This window comes from Lynx canadensis, chromosome A2, assembly GCF_007474595.2.
Source record: "Lynx canadensis isolate LIC74 chromosome A2, mLynCan4.pri.v2, whole genome shotgun sequence".
Classification (NCBI taxonomy): domain Eukaryota; kingdom Metazoa; phylum Chordata; class Mammalia; order Carnivora; family Felidae; genus Lynx; species Lynx canadensis.
In genome coordinates this window covers 11502320-11523546 of record NC_044304.2, presented here as the reverse complement: position 1 = coordinate 11523546, position 21227 = coordinate 11502320, and the positions used below count along the sequence as shown (strand labels likewise).

The 21227-nt window shown below is 51.0% G+C and overlaps 1 protein-coding gene across 3 annotated transcripts; it reads right to left on the bottom strand.

The window, feature by feature from the left end:
* Window positions 1-1313: 1313 nt before the first annotated feature.
* On the bottom strand, window positions 1314-18888 carry LOC115505507 (cytochrome P450 4F3-like). 3 transcript variants are annotated; one of them, XM_030303150.1, is made up of 13 exons: window positions 18784-18888; window positions 18142-18358; window positions 13404-13548; window positions 11737-11895; window positions 11515-11642; window positions 9906-10027; window positions 8927-9197; window positions 8532-8598; window positions 8213-8342; window positions 2835-2968; window positions 2674-2738; window positions 2406-2488; window positions 1314-2012 (listed from the first exon to the last, which is right to left on the bottom strand). In XM_030303150.1, exons 2-13 carry the CDS (start codon window positions 18337-18339, stop codon window positions 1835-1837), a joined length of 1680 nt encoding a protein of 559 aa, XP_030159010.1. In that variant the 5' UTR covers window positions 18340-18358; window positions 18784-18888; the 3' UTR covers window positions 1314-1834. The 3 variants fall into 3 exon arrangements, with proteins under 3 accessions (XP_030159010.1, XP_032447369.1, XP_030159018.1); XM_032591478.1 differs by having other exon boundaries at window positions 8927-9206; window positions 11737-11790; window positions 18784-18886; XM_030303158.1 differs by having other exon boundaries at window positions 11737-11790; window positions 18784-18886.
* Window positions 18889-21227: the final 2339 nt, after the last annotated feature.

The window sequence follows — 21227 nt, the reverse complement described above, 5'->3', positions numbered from 1 at the left end:
CCTCCAGTTCCATCCACGTAGTTGCAAATGGCAAGATTTCATTCTTTTGTATTGCTGAGTAATACTCCATTGTGGGTGTGTGGGTGTGTATGTATATTTGGGAGAGACAGAGACAGTGCAAGTGGGGGACGGGCAGAGAGAGAGAGAGAAAGGGAGAGAGACAATCCCAAGCAGGCTCCATGCTACCAGCACAGAGCCCCATGCAGCCTTCAAACCCACAAAACTGTGAGACCACGACCTGAGCCAAAACCAAGAGTCGGACGCCTAACCAACTGAGCCACCCAGATGCCCCCTTTTCCAATTTCTTAAATGCATACATGACCTGAAAAGACAGTAAAGAATTACAAACATGCCGCTCAAGGGGCACCTCGGTGACTCAGTCAGTTGGGCGTCCGACTTCGGCTCAGGTCACGATCTCACAGCTCGTGAGTTCAAGCCCTGCATCGGGCTCTGCTGACAGCTCAGAGCCTGGAGCCTGCATCCGATTCTGTCTCCTCTTTCTCTGCCCGTCCCCCGCTTGTGCTCTCTCTCTGTCTCTCAACAATGAATAAATGTGGGGAAAATATTATAACAAAGATGCCACTCAAATGAAAAAAGAAGCCTGGGGGCTCCTGGGTGGCTCAGTCAGTTGAGCATCTGACTTCGGCTCAGGTCATGATCTCACGGTCTGTGAGTTCGAGCCCCGCATCAGGCTCCGTGCTGACAGCTCAGAGCCTGGAGCCTGTTTCAGATTCTGTGTCTCCCCCTCTGTCTGACCCTCCCCCGCTCATGCTCTGTCTCTCTCTCTCTCAGTCAATAATAAATAAACGTTAAAAAAAAGAAAAGAAAAAAGAAACCTGGAGTTAAAGGAGCATGAATTATACTTTTGCGCTGGAGCGAGTCAGGGAAGTGTGAAACTGTTTTGAGGGCCTCACGGCCAGGGGAGAAAAATCAAAGCCTAGAGTGACATGGGAAAGAAAAGTTGTAAGAAGATCCTCCTTACATAGGTGGAAGCCTCCAGGAGCTACACTGCTCAGGGGGAGAAGACACCGGCAGAGGGGACTGCAAGTGTGACCTCTGCTGGAATTTAAACTGCCTTAGTGATCTTGGCACCACAAGCCTTGAACTCCATTGAACATCATCCTTGACTAGCAAGGCTCGAAGAATGCCTCCTAGAGAAAGCTACCCTCTACAAATTCTACACATGTTATTTCAAATATGATAACGGATACTCAAGCAAAGATAAACAGGCACACGAGACCACTAACCCTACCAGTGAAAACTAGCAAAACAACAGACCACATGATGGATACAATGATTGCCATGATCAGACACACAGGAGAAAGCATCTATGTTTGTTTCAGTAAACATGGTGACCATGGAAACATAGTGAAGGATTCTGGGGTAAGAAAAGTTTGGGTATCTTAGATAAGAACAGAGGTCAGAGTGGCCAGAGAGTAGTGCCACTATGGGTTCTCCACTGTGACCCAGAGCTTCAAACATGCCCCTCAGTCAGTCTTTAACGGTGGTCCCTCTCCTACTCAAACCCCTCCCATGGCTTCCTATTGCCTACAGGATAAAAGCCCTTATTGGGCTCTGGGAGAACCCGCAATCAGAATGGGAGGGGGGCCGTGGTCAGCTGGAAAGGCTGCCAGGGTCTTGCGCTCACACACCAGCCTCCCCTCCAGCCCACCCCTCGCCCTCGACCTCCCACTGCGTTCCCGCAGGTCCCGAGCGCCCCCTCTGGCTGTCAGTGGCGCTCCGGCAGAGGAGACAACACAGGTCTAGTGCTGGGAATCCGGCAGGGGGCGTGTGTAGGGTCGGGGTGGATCCCAAGCCAGGGGGAGCTGGCGGGTCACTGGGGGCCCGCGCTCAGCGGCTCCACCCGCAGCCAAAGCCCGCCCTCGGCGCGCAGGATGATCTCAGGCTTCCTGCGCGGCTCCTCCTTGTCGGGCAGGACCCGAAAGCGCAGCAGCGTGAGCGCCAGGACCACCTTCATCTCAGTCAGGGCGAACGTCTGCCCGATGCAGTTCCTGCGGGCGGCAGTGGGCACTCACTCGCCAGGGACCCCAGCAGGTCCCGTCGCGCCCCGAACCTGGCCGGGGACCGCCAGCCCCGCCCGCAGGGATACCGGAGGGGACTAACTAACCGTGCCCGGGACCCCCATACGGGGGTCCCAGAGCTTGGCTCAGATCCCAGCCCTGAGCTCCCAGACAGAGGGAAGGGGCTCTGAGCACACCGCGGAGCCCTCCTTGGACCCAGCCACCCCCCACTGCCCAGGACTTTACCCCAAACCTGGAGGAGGGGAGAGAAGGAGAACCATCCTCAACACCCCCTTTCCCGCCCCCACAGCCACGTCTGGGATCTCAGGCCCAGGCCCCTGCCCTCACCACCTCATCCCCACCTCAGATGCCCGCTGCGCTCACCTGGGTCCCGCGGAGAAGGGAATAAAAGCCAGGGAAGACCTTTCCTTGATGTTTTCTGGGTCAAAGCGGAAAGGATTGTATACCTGGGGGCGGAGAGAGGCGGGACTGTTGGATGGGGTTTCCCAGGACAGCCTGCTTTGGAGACACAGGTGTGCGTTTCATGGAGGGAGTGACTTGCCAGGTCAGAACCCTGAGCCCTCCCTTAGGTCCCGCTAGGGAAGTGGCCAAGCATGAGGGTGGGTGGAGGGGAGGGAGGGGGAGGCAGCACCTCAGGGTCTGGCCACACGGATGGATTGTGGTGGATCCCGAAAACACTAACGAGGCAGACAACACCTGTGGGAGGGGAGGGGCCAGTCAGGAAGGGTTTCACCCTGACTGATGGGCCCCTCTTCCTGCCCACGAGGCTCCTCCCCTTGGTCTTGTGGGCACCTTTGGGGATGACCCGGCCATCTGGGAGCACGACGTCCTGGGTACAGCAGCGGGAGACGACTGTGACCGGGGGGTGCAACCGCAGACTCTCCTTGATGCACATGGTCAGGAAAGGCAACAGGGCCAGGTCGTCCCTAAGGAAGCCCCCCAATGATTAGCCAGGGATCGAATCAGACTCCCGCAGACCTCCAGCTGCTCCCCGGATTCTGTGTCTCCCTCTCTCTCTCTGCCCCTCCCTGTTCTCTCTCTCTCTCTCAAAAATAAATATTAAAAAAAATTAAGTATTTCTGAACAAAGCCCAACATTCACACAGTACCTTTAAAAGTTAGAAAGTCTAAAGTTATACAATTTCTTTAAAAAGGAAAAAAAAATCTCCTTGCTGGACTTACCAGGTTATTTGAACAAATAAAAGGCACCCTCCTAGATGGAATACCTAATATAACGGTGTGGATTCTCTCTAAGTTAATTAATGTATCCAATGCACCCAATTAAAATCTAGTTGGTGTTTTTGGAGCTTAGCAATCTTATTCAGTTTGAAAAACTTAAAGTTCAAAATCTATGTCGATTTAAAAGACCAAAGAAAGAGAATCCATTCACCTGATATTAAGACCCATTACAAACGTATGGTGATAATTAAAAAATTAAATTAAATTAAATTAAATTAAATTAAATTAAATGGCAGCAAAGCACTGTTGCAAGAACAGGAAAACAGACCCACAGAACAAGATAGAGAGCTCAGAGACAAGTACGTGAATAGGTGAAAACGTAGCATCCGGTAAAGGAGGCCCCGCCACCCCCAGACAAGGGATGGTTCAGACACAGACACAGACACCCCCACAGTCGCACCAACACACACTCCAAAAGAACTGAAACATCATGCACTCTACATATAAGATGGGGTCTTTTCTTACACGTGAAAGGTAAAGAAATAATGTTAAAGAAGATGTAATATAGAACACACCTCTGTTACCTATGAGTAGGAAAGAATTCTTAAAACCCGAAAACATAAACCAGACGACAAAAATGAAAGCAAAGAAAGAAAGAAAGAAAGAAAAGGAAAGGAGAAGAGAAAAGAAAAGAAAACTGAAAAGAAAACGTATGCACAGAATTAAGGATTTCTGTTTAACAAAACACTCCATTCAATGGACCAAATTAACATTCAGATGAGAGATTCACAGAAGGTGGTTGCAGTAAATATATTGATCTAGAAGAATATCTTGAATAGACAAGGAATTCCTACCAATCAACAAGAGGGATGGCAGGCGACTCAAAAGAGTAGACAAAGGACATGATCTAGAAATTCATGGGAGCTCAAACTCAGAGATTTAAAACATGAAGAGATGGGGCGCCTGGGTGGCTCAGTCCGTTGAGCATATGACTTCAGTTTGCATCGTGATCTCGAGGTCCATGAGTACGAGCCCCGCGTCGGGCTCTGTGCTGAGAGCTCGGAGCCTGGAGCCTGCTTTGGATTCTGTGTCTCCCTCTCTCTCTGCCCCTCCCCCACTTGTGCTCTCTCTCAAAACTAAATAAATAACCATTGAAAAGAAATAACTAAATAAAACATGAAGAGATGCTCCAAGTCGCCGATTACCAGAGAAATGGAAATTATATAGCAATGGGATGTTACCTCATATGTATTCGAGGTGAGAATTAACAAGGTGGGTGATGGTAAAGCCCGGCTGAGGCACCGGGGTGGGGGCACCGCACGCACTGACAGTAAAGGTATGGACAGGAGCCACCACTCTGCAAGGCATCGGCATGGTCAAGGAAAGGCGATGTGTGTTTCATGACCCAGCAAGTTGGCTCTCAGCATAGGACCTGGAGAGATTCTCAGACAGGTAGATAAAGACATGAACACCAAGAGGTTCATTGCGGTCATGAGATGGAAACCTCTTGGATATTTAGGTCCAAGGGACTAGAGAGGAACTTTCCATATGACAGTCCAAAGCAACAATCTAAATTTACATAGAACCACGGATGTCTGACAAAGTCATAGTGCTATGTTTCTGAGAAAGATAAGAACCAGCAGCAGATCTGTGATATAATATATCTGTGAATTTTTAAATTTGTTTGAATGTTTATTTATTTTTTGAGCGAGAGAGACAGCATGAGCAAGGGAAGGGGCAGAGAGGGAGAGGGAGACAGAGAATCCGAAGCAGGCTCTAGGCTCTGAGCTGTCAGCACAGAGTCCAAGGTGGGGCTCAAATTCATGAATCACGAGATCATGACCTGAGCCAAAATCAAGAGTCGGACGTCCAACCAACTGAGCCACCCAGGTGGCCCATAAACAAAATATTTTTAATAAATAAATCAATTACAAGAAAACAAACAAGTTTTCCAGTTTAGCATTAGAATGGGAAGGGCCTTTGCAAGCATTTAAAAAACAACAGAAGCTATACAAAAAAGTTAATAAACGTGACTCCAAATAAATGAACAAAAACTAAAATAAAGTCAAAAGTCAATCCAGGAAAGAATTTTTGCATAACAGAAAACGAACTAAGTTTCTTTACATGTAAAGAGTCCTCACAAATCAATTTTAAAATGAAAAACAGAAAAAACTCAAAGTAAAAAGGGCAAATTATGCAAATTGAAGCTTCACAGAAAAAGAAATATGCATGGTTCATAAACATGGGAAAATCGTGCTCAGTTTTACCCATTCTTAAAGTGATATTCATTAGGATAATGAAGTATTATATTCACCTACCAGATTGGCAAGAGTTTTAGAATTTCATTATGCACACTGTCAGCAAAGATGCGAGAAAATTGTCACTCTCAAAATCTGTCTAGAGGAGTGGATTTGTCAAGAGCGATTACATTGTGAAAACTCAAATGGTCTTTGATTCAGCAATTCCACACCCAGAAATTTGTTCTGGAGAGACATCCTCACATGGGAGCAAAAATCCGTGTACATGGATGTTTGCTACATCATGTTTATTACAGCATAAGGCTCCAAACTATACAAATGCCCTCGGCAGGGGAATGTTTACATAATTATGGTACATCCATCTGATGGAATACTACACAGTTATCAAAAGGAGGAAATACAGATCACTGGTCCTATCAAACACTGCGGGGTAAATCGGTACAGAGGTGCTGAAAGGCAATTCAGCAATATCTGTCATAAATGCAAATCATCACATAAACGTCCCCAACAGAGGGGTGAGCTGAATAAAGTGTGCAATTTACAATTAGAGAGGAGTCGAAAACAACTGTTGAGAGAAAAGAGAAAAGAACAAGTAACCAAATGTGTGTGTGTTTCTATTAAAACCATTATAAATATAGAAATACATAGCTACAAGACCTTCTGAAAAGTCTGAAAGGACATATGACAAATTGATGTCCCTGGAGACCCCTCAGGAGACAGGGGATGGATTAGGCTTGGGGGGACAGCAACAAAGGTGGACCTAACCTTCTCCGTAGTGTTGCATTTTGTGCAAGGAAAAGAAAAAAAAAGGACTTCTTCCCATTATGGATTTTGTAATTCAAAATTAATTTCCCAAAACGTACGTCTGGAGGGGAAAGGAAAAGATCTTGAAGTTATATTGTCAGTGTGCATGCCTGAATGCTCTGTGTTTTCTCTCAGCTGTGGAGAGAAAAGACTATGCGCAAAATGAGAGAGACTGTGGGCACATAGGTGTGGGCAGAGATGATCATTGGAAGCACACCAGAGATCATCAAAGGTGGGGATGGGATTGGGCTGCTGGATAAGGCAGAGGCTTGTGTGAGGTAAGGAAAGTATTTACCCCTGTGCTCATTTTGCAATATATACGTACATCAAACCCTCGTGGTGTATACCTTGTGTTGTATACACAGTATTTTATGTCAACTATATCTCAATAGAACCGAGATTGAAAAAAGACAAAGACTTATTATATCCATTGAAAAGCATTTCACACGATTTGAATTTTTACCAAATGCACTAAGTGTTTGAAGTTGAGAGACACACACAAACACTTCTCCACTTCACACAACTGCTGTACTGAGCCCAGCCTTGAAGTTGAAGGCACTACATTGAAGTCCTTGAAGTTGAAGGACTGAAGTGTTCAGTCCAACATCTCCTCCCCATTCTTCAGCCCTTGGCCCCAAATCTCCCTGGGACCCCCAGGCTCCACCTCATCTCCTCCAGTTTGCAGATATGTTTAATTCGAATATCTGACTTGTCTCTCCCCTGCTCAAACATCTCCCATGGCTCCCCACTGCCTTCCTATATTAGTCACGAATCTCCCTTCAAGAAAGAACGTGATGTCCAGCTCCAAGGAGTGCAGTCGGCTGACAGCCTCCAGTTAGAGGGTCTCTGGGCTCTACAGCAGCATTCAAGCCAAGGCCACACTCTCTTGGGCAGGTCCCAGCCACTGAGAGAGCATGGTGGGCCCCTACTTTCTGATCACTTCTGCCCAATGTGAGACTCCCTCCCTAAGAGCAGTATCCCTGCGCACTTTTATCTTTTATCCAATACTGGCTTCCCAGAGGACTTGAACCGACACCTTTGGAAAATATTCACGTGGTTTCCAAAGCAGACCAAGAAGGGCTTCCATTACCAACTACCAGCTCCAGCCTCACTGGGAGCCTCTCACATGCTTCACACTGTAAATTTCACAAGGAGCCAGCCACGTTTACTTCCTCCCAAACACGCCAGGCCCACCGCTGCATGCCTCCATCAGGGCCTTTGCACAAGCTGTCCATAAGGCCTGAGCACTGGCCACTATCCATTCCCAGAGGGCTGAATTCATATTTGCTTCTTTGCTACCCAGCCTCACCCCCTTCTTTCCTCCATGATCCAGCCTTGACCAAGTAGGACTTGAATGGGACTGGACATGGAGTTGAGAAGGGCCGGCAGGGTAGACATGTTTACTGAACCAAGCAATGGGTAATTGTTTTACCCTCAAGGACTACTTGTGAATCCCTGGAATAGATAGTAGGTGGGAATTAGATATAAGAGCAAAAATTAAGAGTAAGGGTCTTTGGGGGAAATGTGCAACTTCAGGCAGAAAAGCAAGGGAGAGAAATTCATTTACACAACACACGCTGGATGGCATCTGTTCTACACACATTGTCACGGTTCTCCAAGCAGCCCTTGGAGGAGACATTCCCTGACCTGTCCCGCCCCCATTTCCAGAGGAGAAAAGTGGTACTCAGAAAAGGGAATTGGTTTATTCAAGTCACATAGCAGGCAAGCAGGGCAATAAATGTGGACACTCCAATCTTTCTGTTGCATAAGCCTGCTTTCCCCTGCTCTCCAGGCTGGGTACCATACCCTTGCCTCTGGGTTCTGCTAAGCAACAATGACACAATCAACAAAAAGTTCTTTCCCCTTTCCCAGCAGGGGAGCAGAGCCAATGAGAAGGGTTCCAGAACAGGACATGAGGACCTGCACTCACCATTCAATCTCTTTAGGCTCACGGTCCTTCAGGAGCTCTTCTACCTCCTGCCGACAGCACTCCTGATACTCTGGGTGCTTCGCAAGGTTGTACAGGACCCAGGAGAGACCACTGGCCGTGGTGTCATGGCCTGAGAGGCAGCCAGACAGGCTTGGGTCTCTGGGCTTGTTCAGCACCAGAGGGCGGACAGCGCCCTCCGTTGAGGCCCTCAGGGAGGAAGGGGAAGATGGGGTGGGATGGGGTGGTCCAGGACCCACCTGCCAAGTCCCCGGGATTGGACAGACTCCTACCCCCTGCAGTCCCACACTGGGATGCTTACCCCCAAACATGAAGGTGTCAGCTTCAGCTCGGATATCCTCATGGGACAGTTCCTTCCCATCTTCATCCTGCAGAAAGGGCACGACCTCCTGAATCACACCAGCTCGGAGGGCACCTGAGTCTCACCTGAAACAGTCCCTCAGGCTCCATCACCAAAGCAGGATTCATCCATCATCTCTAGAGCCCTATCCCACAGGTCTCCCTGTCTGCAGCTTTCTTCTCCCAAGCAGCCTTCTACAAAGTCATGTCTAAAACATATCCCTGACCTGTCTCTCCCTTCCTCAAGCACCTTCTGTGGCTCCTCAGTACCCGCTGGGTCAAGTCCAAGTTCTCCCATCTGACATTTGAAGTCAAGGTCCATTGTAACTCTTGAATTCTGATCCCAGGGAAGCCCACCTTGGCCAGCAGGAGCACATCAATGAAGTCCAAAGTCTTGGCCTTAGCCTTGGCCTTGAGGAAGTCATCGGAGCCCTCAGTAATGAGGGAGCAGCGCCGCTTCTGGATGATGGCATCTGTGAAGTTGTGCACCAGGTCACAAGCCCTGCGGAAGCGCCGCCCATCAGGGGTGAGGTAGTACAGCAAGTCCGGGTGCAGGAAGATCTGCCTCTGCCGTTTCACCACAAGGGCGCTGAGCTCCAAGATGGCAGCAATATATTCACTGGGGCTCCTGAAGGGTCAGGCCATAGAGAACAGCTCCTTAACCCACATGAAGCCCCAGGAGTGCCTTCCAACCAGAACCTCAGAAGCATGTCCCTGCAAAACAGAGTGTCCTCCAGGCATGCTTCTCTCTCCACCTGCCATCTCTGTCAATGGAATCATGGCCCAGAGCCTGGGCAGACCTTGGGTATCACACTCATCTCTCTTCTGTCCTACACAGTATCTGCCCCTGCCCATTCCTCCTTACTTTCCTCCAAATCTGCCCCATTTTTGCCACCACATTCAAGCTGCCTCCTCGTCAAATTCTGTGTCTATGTGACAGTTGGTCTTCTCTAGAGTCCGATGTCCAAGAACAGCTTTGACCATGGCCTTCATCTGCTCAAACACCTCCCACCTTCCATCCCTGGAAACCTCAGGATAAAGTTCAGACCCCTTTGCTTCACTTTTGAATATCCTTAAGATTAGCCCCCCCTGCCAACTCTCCAATCTCATTCCCAAAGTGGCACATGCTTTATTCATCCTAGTCCTGTTGGCCTTTACCAAGCATTTTTGCTTACCTGAAACCTTACCTTTCTCTTTCCCTTCCTTGTCCTTCTTTGTCTCACTCTGATCCAACTCCTCCAGGAACTCCCTTCTGATCGCCCTGGCCAGCCCTCCCTTCTCCATCTACTCCCTTGGGTCTACGGTTCATGTTCCCAGGTCCTAAGCAAGCACTCACTCCTGGCAATTGCTGTCAAAACTGAAGACACATTTCTGCAGACTGTCCAGGGTCATGAGGCTGATGTGCTCAAACATGTCCAATCGGGTGCTGCCCTCTGAGACTAGGCGCTTCCACTTGACCTGGGCAGACAAAGGGGCAAATCTGGGGCAGGGACCTACCTCTCCTGAGCTCCCCTCAGTCCCAATCACCAGGATGGACTCCCCAAAATCCAGGCTCCTGGTCCTCCACCCCAGGCACCCATCTCCAGGGAGGACCAGGCTTGGGTGGGAATAGAAACTCTTACTATTAAGACCCAATGGCTGGGGGTCAGGAGACCTGAGTTCAAATCCTGGCTCTGCTTCCTACACCCCTGTGTGCCCTTGGTCAACTCACTGCTGCCCTCTGGACTCCACCTGTCAAAGCTTCAGTAACAGTTAAGATGACTTGCTCTGTTGTCAGACAAACCAGGTTGGAAACCCAACTCCATTTATTAGCTCACATGCTAGCTGTGAAAGGGAGCAGGCTCCCTAACCTCTCTGAGCCTCAGCTTCATCACCTGTAATGAGACAATAATCATCATCTCTACCTTATATGGTTGTGGAAATTAAATAAGACAACGTGTGCAATAGAACTGGTGCATGAGGGGCAGTGGGGAGGCTCAGTCGGTTACGTGTCCAACTTGGGCTCAGGTCATGATCTCATGGTTCCTGATATACACCAAGAGCTAAGTAACCATTAGCTATCACCCTCATCTTCGTCATTATCATAGAGGTAGGCGACTGCTGCAAAAGTGTCTCCATTTCTTCATCCCTCCCTGCACCTTCACCCTTTACAATGAGGTTTGGCAGATCTTCCATTAGGAGGTAACACCTCTTTCTCCAGCTCTTGAATTGGAGCTGGATGTGGGACTTGCTTCCGCCAACAGAAGAAGGTGGAGGTCCTGGTTGCCTGTTCTGAAACTAGGCTTCAAGAGGTACTGCATGTTTCTGCTTGTTCTCTTGGAGCCCAGGGTCTACCATGCGATCAAGCCTAGGCTAGCCTACTGGAAGATGAGGGACACATGCAGGAGTCTGGTTGTCCCACCAAGGCCATCCTAGACTAACCAACCATTAGCCAAGCCCCAAATGTGTGGCAGAGCTGAGCCTGGAAAAGCAGAGCTGTCTCCCAAACCCAGCCACGGCCACAGACACGTGAGTGATTCCAGCCAAAATAAGAACTATTCTCCGGACTCATCATCTTGCGAGCAATAAAACACAAATCCTTTCAACCTCATGAGTTTTAAGGTGCAGTTCAGTGAACAAAGAGCTACTATACAATCTTCATCATTAGTGTCTCAAGTTTCACAGAGTTTTAGTGAGGCAGATTAGAAGCTATCACCTTCCAAGCACCTACAATGTGCCAGGACCATGATTCCATTACATCATCTTGACCACACTTTAAGAAGGGCTTATGATCCTCATTTGACAGATGGGGAAACTGATGCTTGGAGAAGAAATAGAATGGCCAGAAAGTCATCTAGCAAAGCCAGGACTCCAGGCTACTCCCCTTTTCCCAAGGCTCCAGCCGGGAAAACCTTTCCCAAGGCGTTGGGAAGCCTTTCCCAAGGCTCCAGTGGGTTTCAACTCACATGCATGATGTCTGCACTTTTGTTGAAAATCTTCACATAGGATTTCAAGATTTCAAAGTGGAAGGCAGGTGTCAGCAAACGACGGTGGTGGCTCCACTTGTCACCAGCAGTCAGCAGGAGCCCATCCCCTAGTAGAGGCAGCCACGAGGCGTAGGCAAGGGCAGTGCTTTCCCCTGAGACCCCAAGGATGTCCCCAACCTCCTTCACTTAACAGTTACTCACCCAGCCAGGGCCTCAGAAAGCTGTAGAAAAACTTATCCTTGGGCACGATGGTGGCTGGAATGAGAGACAGATCATCAGGGGCCATAGAGAAGAGGCAGGGATGGGCTTTGGGTTGGGGGGTGGAGGATCCAAGCCAGGGGAATGCATACCCCCTCCAACCTCCATAGTGGGAATTGTATAGTGCAGAGTGGGGAGGTGAGGGGGGACAAGACCAGGCTGCAGCACAGAGCAGAGCAAAGGCAGAGCCCATGGACCTACACATAGGTACTTAGATGCTCCCGAAAATAGGGCACAACACACCCAACATGCCTTGACATGACTCCTTGCCGGTCCGACATGTTCGAAACACCCAAGCACAAATCAGCACTCCACAAAATGCCTTTACAGGGACCTAGGACATCGCACCTGTCCCAGAACCCTCTGACATCTCCTGGGACTTCTGACATGGCCCCAACACATGGCAACGTTCCCTGACACGAAACAACATGTCTAACACACACTGGCCTCAAGCAGCATCCTCTGAATGGACCCAAAGACAATCTGACATGACCTCAGTGTGTCTCATAGACGGTCCCTGGCAGGACTTAAATATGGTCCCACTAATGTCCCAGACATGGCCCAGGTGTGACCTAGCCTTTCTCAGGATTCTCTTCCATCCCATAGTTATCATTAAGTGCTTAGGCTCAGGGGCTCCTCTGTCCTTAAGAGACCAAACAATGTTGCCACCCTCAGATGCTGAGCTCCCCCACCACAAAGAGCTGCCACTGCTCCCTCATGCCTCTAGACCAGCTCCCCACAACACTCTGTGGATCTTCCCCCACAACACTCTGGCCATCTCCCTACCCCAAATCCCCTTCCAACTAAAGGTCCTTCTTCCCAGAGGCAGTTAGGGCAGCCAAGAACACACAGAAGAAGTAAGAGAAAGACTTCGGCATGCTATGTGACCTTGAGAAGTTATTAAGCCTCCTTGAGCCTCCGTTTCCTCACCCAGGAAATGCCCCCCTAGCAGAGATGCCAGTGAATGGACATCTGTGGTATCTGCCTGTCCATCTCCTTCTGGAACCAACACCTCTCTCCTCTTCCTCCCTCAGTCCAAGTAGCTAGGGAGGTAGGCCATGCCACTCCATCCTCCGTTCCAGAGCTGCACATATGACCCTAACCCTTAGCAATCAAGTTGCCGTGACTAGAGGAAGAATTGGTCCCTGTGACCCAAGCCAGGCCAATTTAAGAGAATCCTGCAACTATTTCTGAGTCTTCAGAGAATGAGCTCACGTTTCCATGAGGGTTCAGCTTCTTAGACACATCTTTGTCAGCATGAAAGTGAAGCTGTCACTGAGGAACACAGAACTACAAGAGAAAGACAGATTCCCAATAGCACTGTCTGAAGACTGGATCCAACCATGCCTGAAGACAACATTCCTTCATCTTTTCAGTCAATAGATTCCCTTTCTTCTCTTAGACCAACATTGCTGAATTTTCACCACTCAAAACTGAAAACGACTGGGAACCAGAGAGAGCCACGGACCTGCCAGAGTCGCCCAGCAGGTTAATGGCAGGTCTCCATCAATACTACCCACTTCCCTGCTCAACCTGGTCAGTCCAGAGGTGCGAAGAACTGGGAACAGGGACAAAGGAGTGGCTGGGTCGGGTGCTCCTGGGAGAGATACCTGGGGCCTGGAGCAGGGGGGCAACAAACTTGGGGTGGACGAACCGCAGAAGTGGGTAGAAGGGCCCCATCCACCAGAGGTGAACATCACGGAAGCTGTGGCTCAGACTCTCCATGAACCTCAAGCCTTCTTCATTGTTCTTTATCTGGGGATGGCAGGGTGGAGGGGGTGAGGCCAGGTCAGGCAGCAGCCCCAGAAGCTTACAACTTCCCACTGCATCCCCCTTTCTGCCTGCATTAGTCTACACCTCTACATCTCACTAAGTCAGCTTCCCTTTGTTGGTCTGTTTGTCTCTTTTTGTGTGTCTATCTATGTGCCTCTCCCTCTCCCTTCACTCTCACAATCTTCATCTGTTTCTTTAGGTAAGTGATAGACAGCCAGATGATAATAGCTATATGATGGAGAGCTACATGATGATGATAGATAGATAGAGAGATGATAGATAGATGATAGATAGATAGTAGATAGATAGATAGATATAGATAGAGAGGTAGATAGAGATGGATAAATGATAGAGAGATAGATACATAGAGAGAGAGAGAGTGAGGGGGAGAGAGATAGAAGATAGATGACAGATAAATGGAATGATGGCTGGATGGATGCATGGACAGATGGATGGACAGACAGATAGATGGATGCATGGATGGATGGATGGAGGGAGGGAGGGACAGATGGATGGATGCACGCATGGATGGATGGATAGATGGATGCATGCATGGATGCATAGATGCATGGATGGATGGACGCTTGGAGGACAGATGGATGGATGGACAGACGTATGGATGCATGCATGCATGCATGCATGGGTGGATGGATGAAGAGAGAAAGGAGAGAGATGAGAGAGGAATGGGTAGATGATAGATGCTATGTTTGTGTATGTTTCTTTTACATTCTCTGTATGTCCTCTCTGACTTCCCTCACTTTTTCTCTGTATCTCTCTCTTTCTTCACACCTATTTCTCTCTCCATCTCTCCCACTCCCCATGTCTGTGTCTCCTAACCTGCACACCCTCCATGGCTCCCCAGAACCCTCAGAATAAACCCCCTGCCCCTACACAGTCCTGCAGCCCCGCTGGCTCCGCTGTCCCCTCCACCTTCTCCCTGCCTCTCACCAGCATTGCTCTTTATGCACTCAACTCATGGTTGCTCAAAACCCTGGTGCTCCCAAGGCAGTGGGGTGGCTCAGTTGGTTAAGCATCTGACTCTTGATTTTGGCATGGGTCATGATCTCACGGTTCATGAGTTCAAGAGCTGTACTGACAGTGTGGAGCCTGCTTGGGATTCTCTCTCCCACTCTCTCCCTCTGCCCCTCCCCCACTCATGCGTGTTCTCTCTCTCTCTCTCTCTCTCTCACTCCAAATAAATAAATAAACTTTAAGAAAAACAGGTGTTTGCTCTGTCCCCTCCAGGCCTTTGAGTGGGCTATTCCTCTCCACAGTATATACTTTCTCTTCTTTTCTTAAAAAATTCCTACCCGGGGCGCCTGGGTGGCTCAGTCGGTTGAGCATCCAACTTTGGCTCAGGTCATGATCTGGCAGTCTGTGAGTTCGAGCCCCGCATCGGGCTCTGTGCCGACAGCTCAGAGCCTAGAGGCTGCTTCTGATTCTGTGTCTCCCTCTCTCTCTCTGCCCCTCCCCTGCTCATGCTCTGTCTCTCTCTGTCTCAGAAATAAATAAAACATTTTTAAAAAATTAAAAAAAAATTCCTACCCATCAGACCAGACCCCCTTCCAACAACTCCTTCTCTAAGAGGCCTTCCAGCCTACCCAAAGAGCAGATGCCTTGCTTCCCCTCTGAGTTCCTCTTACCCCTGTCTCTCCGTCAGACCCACTCTGACCACACAGGATTGAGGGTGTCTCTAGCTCTACATGCCCAAGATTGGGGTTCCCCCAAGACAATACCTGGGACTGAGCCTCCCCAAGGACACTCCTGAAGCAGTGTCCAGAAGAAAGCAATGACCAAGGTCGCCCAAGAGCAGAAAGGACCTTGGAATCCACAGGGACCTCACAGAAGCCTGGCAGGGAGGGGTACGTGGCCCTCAGATGCTGCCACAGTGCCCATGGCCACATATTCCAGATGGGTACCTGTGGCATGATGACAGAGCAGGCAATGCCACGGTGGCAAGAAATGATGGGAGCCCAAGCAGATCATAAACCCTGCGAGTAGGCAGCCACCAGCTGAATTAAGACCCTCAAGCCCTGCTCTGTGGGGTGGACCTACAAGCAAGACAGGGGCCATCACCTCCGCACAAGGAGCCACGGCAAGTTCCCCTGCAACCTCTGCAGTGGTCAGTGTGTCCAGACTCTGCATAGATGGAGGGGATCTCTGTTTCTTCCTGCTCCTTCCCTTGGGGGCAGAGGGATCCTGGAAGACTCTCCATGTCCCAAGGGTCCCTCCCAGGACACAGGGAGAAGACATGCTCTCTGCCCCCAGAGAGGCCGACCTTGGCGTGAGAAGTCAGATCTTTCTTCTCCTGGGAGTCGTTCCCATCTCAGGGAGGTGCCCACGGGAACAGCAGGGTGGCCTCACGGTTTGTACTGGGGCTCCTTCCCATGTCCTGTCATGTCCTGGCCAGTCCACACAGCCCCCCCGCTCCCCAGATGGTGAAGGTGTGCAGACCTTCCAGCTCTGACAGACCCCAGGACACGGGTGTGAGCTCTGCCCATCAGTCAGGAGGGCAGCTGCCACCTACGACCTCTTCTGCCCGCCAGCTTGCATGATTCATCCCATCTGTCTGTCTGTCTGTCAGTCTATCTGTCTATCCACCTCTACCTATGAACCTATGGTCTATCTATGAACCTATCCCCTGAACCTATGGACTCCCCCATCAGCCATGCCTTTTACAAATGAAGAAACCCAGGCCGCGTCCCCCAAAAGGAGAAGGAGGGGGGCTTGCCTCCCAGTGAGGCATCCTCTCCGATCCCACGGGAAGCCCCATCCTGGCCTGACAAATACTTCCAGATGCTCCAGACAGGTGAATACAAGTCATTTTCACTTTTGGGACTGTTCCCTGCTCCCTAAGAACCCTGAGGCATTTGAGGAGATTGGCCCAGAGAGGGAGAGTGACTCAGCTGAGGTGACACAGCAAGAGGGACTGGAGGAGAGAAGAGTGAACAAGACCAGCCTCCATGGCCAAGCCCTCATAGGAGGTGTAGGAACTGTAATTTTATAACATTCCTGCTACCTCCATAACTTGCTGAGAAATTGCCAACACCCAGAATATCAGGTAACATTCAGGACAAGCTTAGGACATCCTGTTGTGTAATGAGCTGGTTTGTGGGAGGGCAGGGGTGGAGCTGGCCCCTGTCCCTTTGGCATTGGATGGCCAAGGGAGGTGTTGGTAAGTGCATCCAAACCTAGAACAAGGCCTCCACCATGACATTATCAAACAGTTATTAAGTGCCAACTGTATGTCAGCTCCTGAGCCGGGCATTATAGATATCAATCCATCCCCAGTGCCACTGTCTAGTGAGAGAGAGAAAAAGAGAGATAATAAACAAATAACTGGACAATTATTTGAGTGTGAGCAGGACCAAGTCAGAGGTCAAGGTCTGGGGGGGAAGTCAAGGGAGGCTCGTAGAATTTACACCTGAGCTGAAAATGCAACCAGAAAAGGAGGGATCGACCCAGTGGCTGCAGGAAGGGAAGCCCTTCCAGGCAAAGGAGCAGAACAACCAAAGGGCCTGAGGTAGGAAGGGTTTGGCTCGTGGAGGAGAGAAAGCAGGAGCTTGGAGGGTCCAGGGTGTGCACGGGGCCAGGAGGGCAGCAGAGCCTGGCCAGGCAACACGTGGTCTGTCTCTAGAATGATGATCAGTCTTACAGAATGGTTTTCAGCTGAGTAGTGGTGTTAACAGAAGTGAAATTTCAGAAAAACCTCTCCAGGCTTAAAGACAGAAAGGACCACAGGGGAGACTGGGGCTGGAGAGCTGGAAGCTTATAATTCCTTTGTGGTGGGAGTTGATGGCCCCCTTGGGAGTCAGAGCCCCCCCCCAGGTGAGGCAATGGCCTGGGGAGCCAGAGAAGAGGGCGGGTCGGTTAGGACCCTGAAGGCTCCCCGCATGGAAAGGTGGGGTGAGGAAGAGCCAAGTGGAGACCAGGGCCGGGTGGTGTGCGACAACCCAGAAGACAAGCAAGTTCTGGGCAGCTGCGGTGGTCAGCAGGACCAGATTGCTTCCGGGGGGTGATGAGGTCATGGTCATGTCCTGGAAACATGACAGGGGTGGGAACCAGGCAGGAGTGGGTGAAGACGGGCTGACGAGATGCAGGCACTGAGTGAAATAGGTTTGGTCACGAAGGTCAAGGCCAGGGTGATTCCTTCTGAAAGGGGAAGTGGTCAACTTTTATCCCAGTTGGGCAATGGGGCCCGTTGTTGTATCTTGGGAGTGAAAGGCAAGATCACAAAAAGGAGGCAGAAGAAAAGGACACACAGCTCACCCCTCTCCTCCAGTCCAGCAGCACCCCATGGCGGGAGATGGGAGCAGAGATCAGAACTGATTCCTGTGGGGAAGCCAAACCCCACAGAGGCGATATGTTTGCCTGAGGCCAGCAAACATGGGCCAGGCAGGGAGCGGACCCTGCACGGTGGCCCCTGGCAAGATTGTGGGGACACCGGGGAACTTGGCTCTTTGCAGCCCTTCTCTGCTGTCCCAGACTCCAGCCCCACCTCAGGTCCCCATTCCCCACCCCTGGGAAAGTGCATCCACCCCAATGCCCCAGGCCCGTCCTGCCACCCACACTCACCAGTCCCAGGTGACCCCAAAACCAGCTCTGCTTCGGGGGCTGTGGGAAACACCGGAGGCGGCAGCATGTGTCATAGAAGCTGTAGCTCCAGGCCAGGACTCGGGCCAAGAGCCAGGAGGACCCCACCAGCAGCAGGAGCAGCCATGGGGAGGCTGCCACCTGCCCGAGTCCCAGCCAGGACAGGCTCAGCTGCGGCATCCTGGAGGCAGAGATTGTCCTGAGGTGAAGACAAGGGCGGAAGGTAAGCAGCACAGCTCACAGAGGGAGAGGGCCCAGATTGGGAGGGACAGGGACGGGGAGGGGCATGGATGGTGGGTGTTAAGGACTGGGCAAACAGTGGCTCAGAGAAGGGAAGAGAATCTAGGGAATTCCAGAGGAGAGGCAGAGTGAGTGGGAGATATTGGGATGGAGGAGGGAAAAGAAGGAGAGAGAGAGAGAGAGAGAGAGAGAGAGAGAGAAGGGAGGGAGGGAGACTGATGAAGAAATACCCAAACAGAATTGGTGGGAGGTTGCCAGGAGCTCCAGTTACAAGGAAATCATCACCCCCCAGCCAGCTGGATCCCAGGAGCCACTTCTGCCTGGGGCAGTGCACCTCCCCACCCCAGACCAGAACATTCAGCTTTGCCAACCCCAGCCTGTCACCTTTTGTCTGGATGGACTTATTCCACCCAAGCTCCTCTGTCCTCCTCCTGGCATGTCTTTGTTCCTGGCCCCTGACCTCCTAACCAGGGGAGGCTGGGCTTGGCTGGGTCAGCCAATGCTGGCACACCAGTCTGCCTCCTCCCCACGTGGCAGCCGCCCAAGACCTGAAGACCGAGCCAGCTGGACACAGAGAGGAACAAGTCCAGGGTCACATGGTGTGGGTGTGGATCTTCAGAACTCAGCACCTCCCACATGGGTGGGGAGTTGCAGGGATGGGCAAGCTAACAGCCACCTCTGTTCTTTCAAGGCCAGCAGGGTGAAGCAGGGAAAAGCTTGAATGTGAGAGTTCAGGTGCCATGGGGGCACAGTCCGGCCAAGCCTAGTCCCAAAACATCTCTGGGGCTCCTCTCCACGTACGAGGCAGGTCAGAGGCATGCACCATTTCCCAGCACAGAATCAGGAAGCCTTGGGCCTCCGGGCTGCACAGCCTGGCAGGAGTTCAAGCCCTGCCTCCAAGCAGCCTAGGGCCTGGGCTGACACAGGACCGCTGGGGACAGGAACAAAGAAGCCCTTCTGGCTGGGGGTTACTTGCATCAGACTCAGGGGGTAAAGGGCCCAGTGGGAAGAAGGCACCTGGAGGCGAGGGGGTAAGTCTGCAGGGGGCCCAGACAGAGCTGGGAGACCCTGCACGCAGTTCTGTCCCTTCCCGGCCCTCTCTGGGCTCAGTCTTGCCTTCTGGGAAATGGGATGTCAGATGAGGGCCTGAGAGAGGACTCCTCTTGCTCAGATCCTGTCCTGATTCCGGAGTGAGGAATCCCCCCCACCCCGACCTAACCAGGTCTCCCCATGTCAAATCCCAAGGTGAGGGTGAGTTTGAAGGATGGGCCTGCTGAGCAAGAGGATTAGAAGGGACATTCCTCCTGCAATGACAGGATGTGCATTTCCTGTCCCTGACCCACACATTCCTTCCAGCCCTACCTGGTCCAGCTGCCGGTGGCCTTCCTAGAGTTCCCTCCTCCTCTGCTGCACTGGATCCATGAATCTACTTGCTAACATTCCATCCAGAGGAGGGCCAGGGCCAGGGCCACATAGGTCTGGGGAGAAGCAGGAGGATAGAGGAGGAAATAAAGGTCCAGAGAAATTCCCTCGAGCCACACAGCAAAGTAATTCAACGTGACAGCACAGGGGAAGGTGAATCCTGGCACACAGTAGGTGCTCATTAACTACTCAGGGAAGAAAGGGACTTTCGTAGCCCTGAGCTGTAAGAACTGACCAGTCAGAATGTAGTCCTTAGACCCTCAGTATTGGCATTACCAGCAGCATCTTGGACCCCTGCAGGATCTCAGGCTCGAACTCAGACCCACAATGACATGGCTGTAATTGCTTTGCTATTGTCCCCAGTAAGGGGAGGGATTTAGGTCCCGTCTCCTTGAATCTCGCCTGGCCTGGGACTACTTAACCAGTAGCACGTGGGAGAGGCTGGGCCCTGCCAGTTATGGGCCAGAAACAGGGCCAGCAGCCCACACTGACGTTTGCTCTTAGAATGCATCCCCTCAGAGCCAGGCTGCCATGCTGCAAGGAAGCCCAATCCACACGGAAGGGCCCCACTCTTAGGCATCTCCGATTGACAGCCCCAGCTGATTTACCAGCAAACTGCTAGCAACAACTGCCAGCCACAGGAAGGAGCCATTTGGACATTCCAGCCCAGGTGGGCCTCCAGATGAGCTCAGACCCAGGTGACGGTGCGGAACCAGCTGGCTGAGCCCGGTCACCATGCGGCGTCACAAGAAAAGATGAAGTGGTCCTTGCTTTAAGCCACCAAGTTTGGGGGACTGTTTGTTATACAGCAATAGATCATGGGGATACCAGCTGAATCAGAATTCATGTTTTCACCCCGTGCACGTCAAAGTTTGAGACGCACTGCTGTAAGAGACCCAAGTCAGGCTCAGCAATGTACCTCCTAGGAAACTTAGCCAGTCTGTCCCTCAGTTTTTTCATTCGTCAAGCAAGGAGGAAAATCTCCTTGCTTACTGTGTGTCTATTGAGCACCTACTGTGTGCCAGTCACTATTCTAGATGCTAGGGATGCAGCAGTGAGCAGGGCAGACATCATCCCTGCTGTCAAAGGGTTCATATCTAGTGGGGAGACAGTTCATATCTTGTTGGACTGAACAAATGATCAAGAATGTATCAGACAGTGATTGTGACATGAGGGCTTCCAGGGGGAGGTGACCTTTGAGCGGGTCCTGAATGAAGAGGGGGAGTGGGAAGTGTTGTTGAAAGGGCCCCACAGTCATGGTGTAATATGCCCAGCAGTGGGCACTAGTGAGTATGGCTTTATTCCATCGACACCCACACTGTGATTGCAGTCGACACGCCCTTCAAGGAGCCAGCCAAGGTGGCAAAATTTGTTCCGATATTCAGTCCAGAAGCAGGTATTGAAGA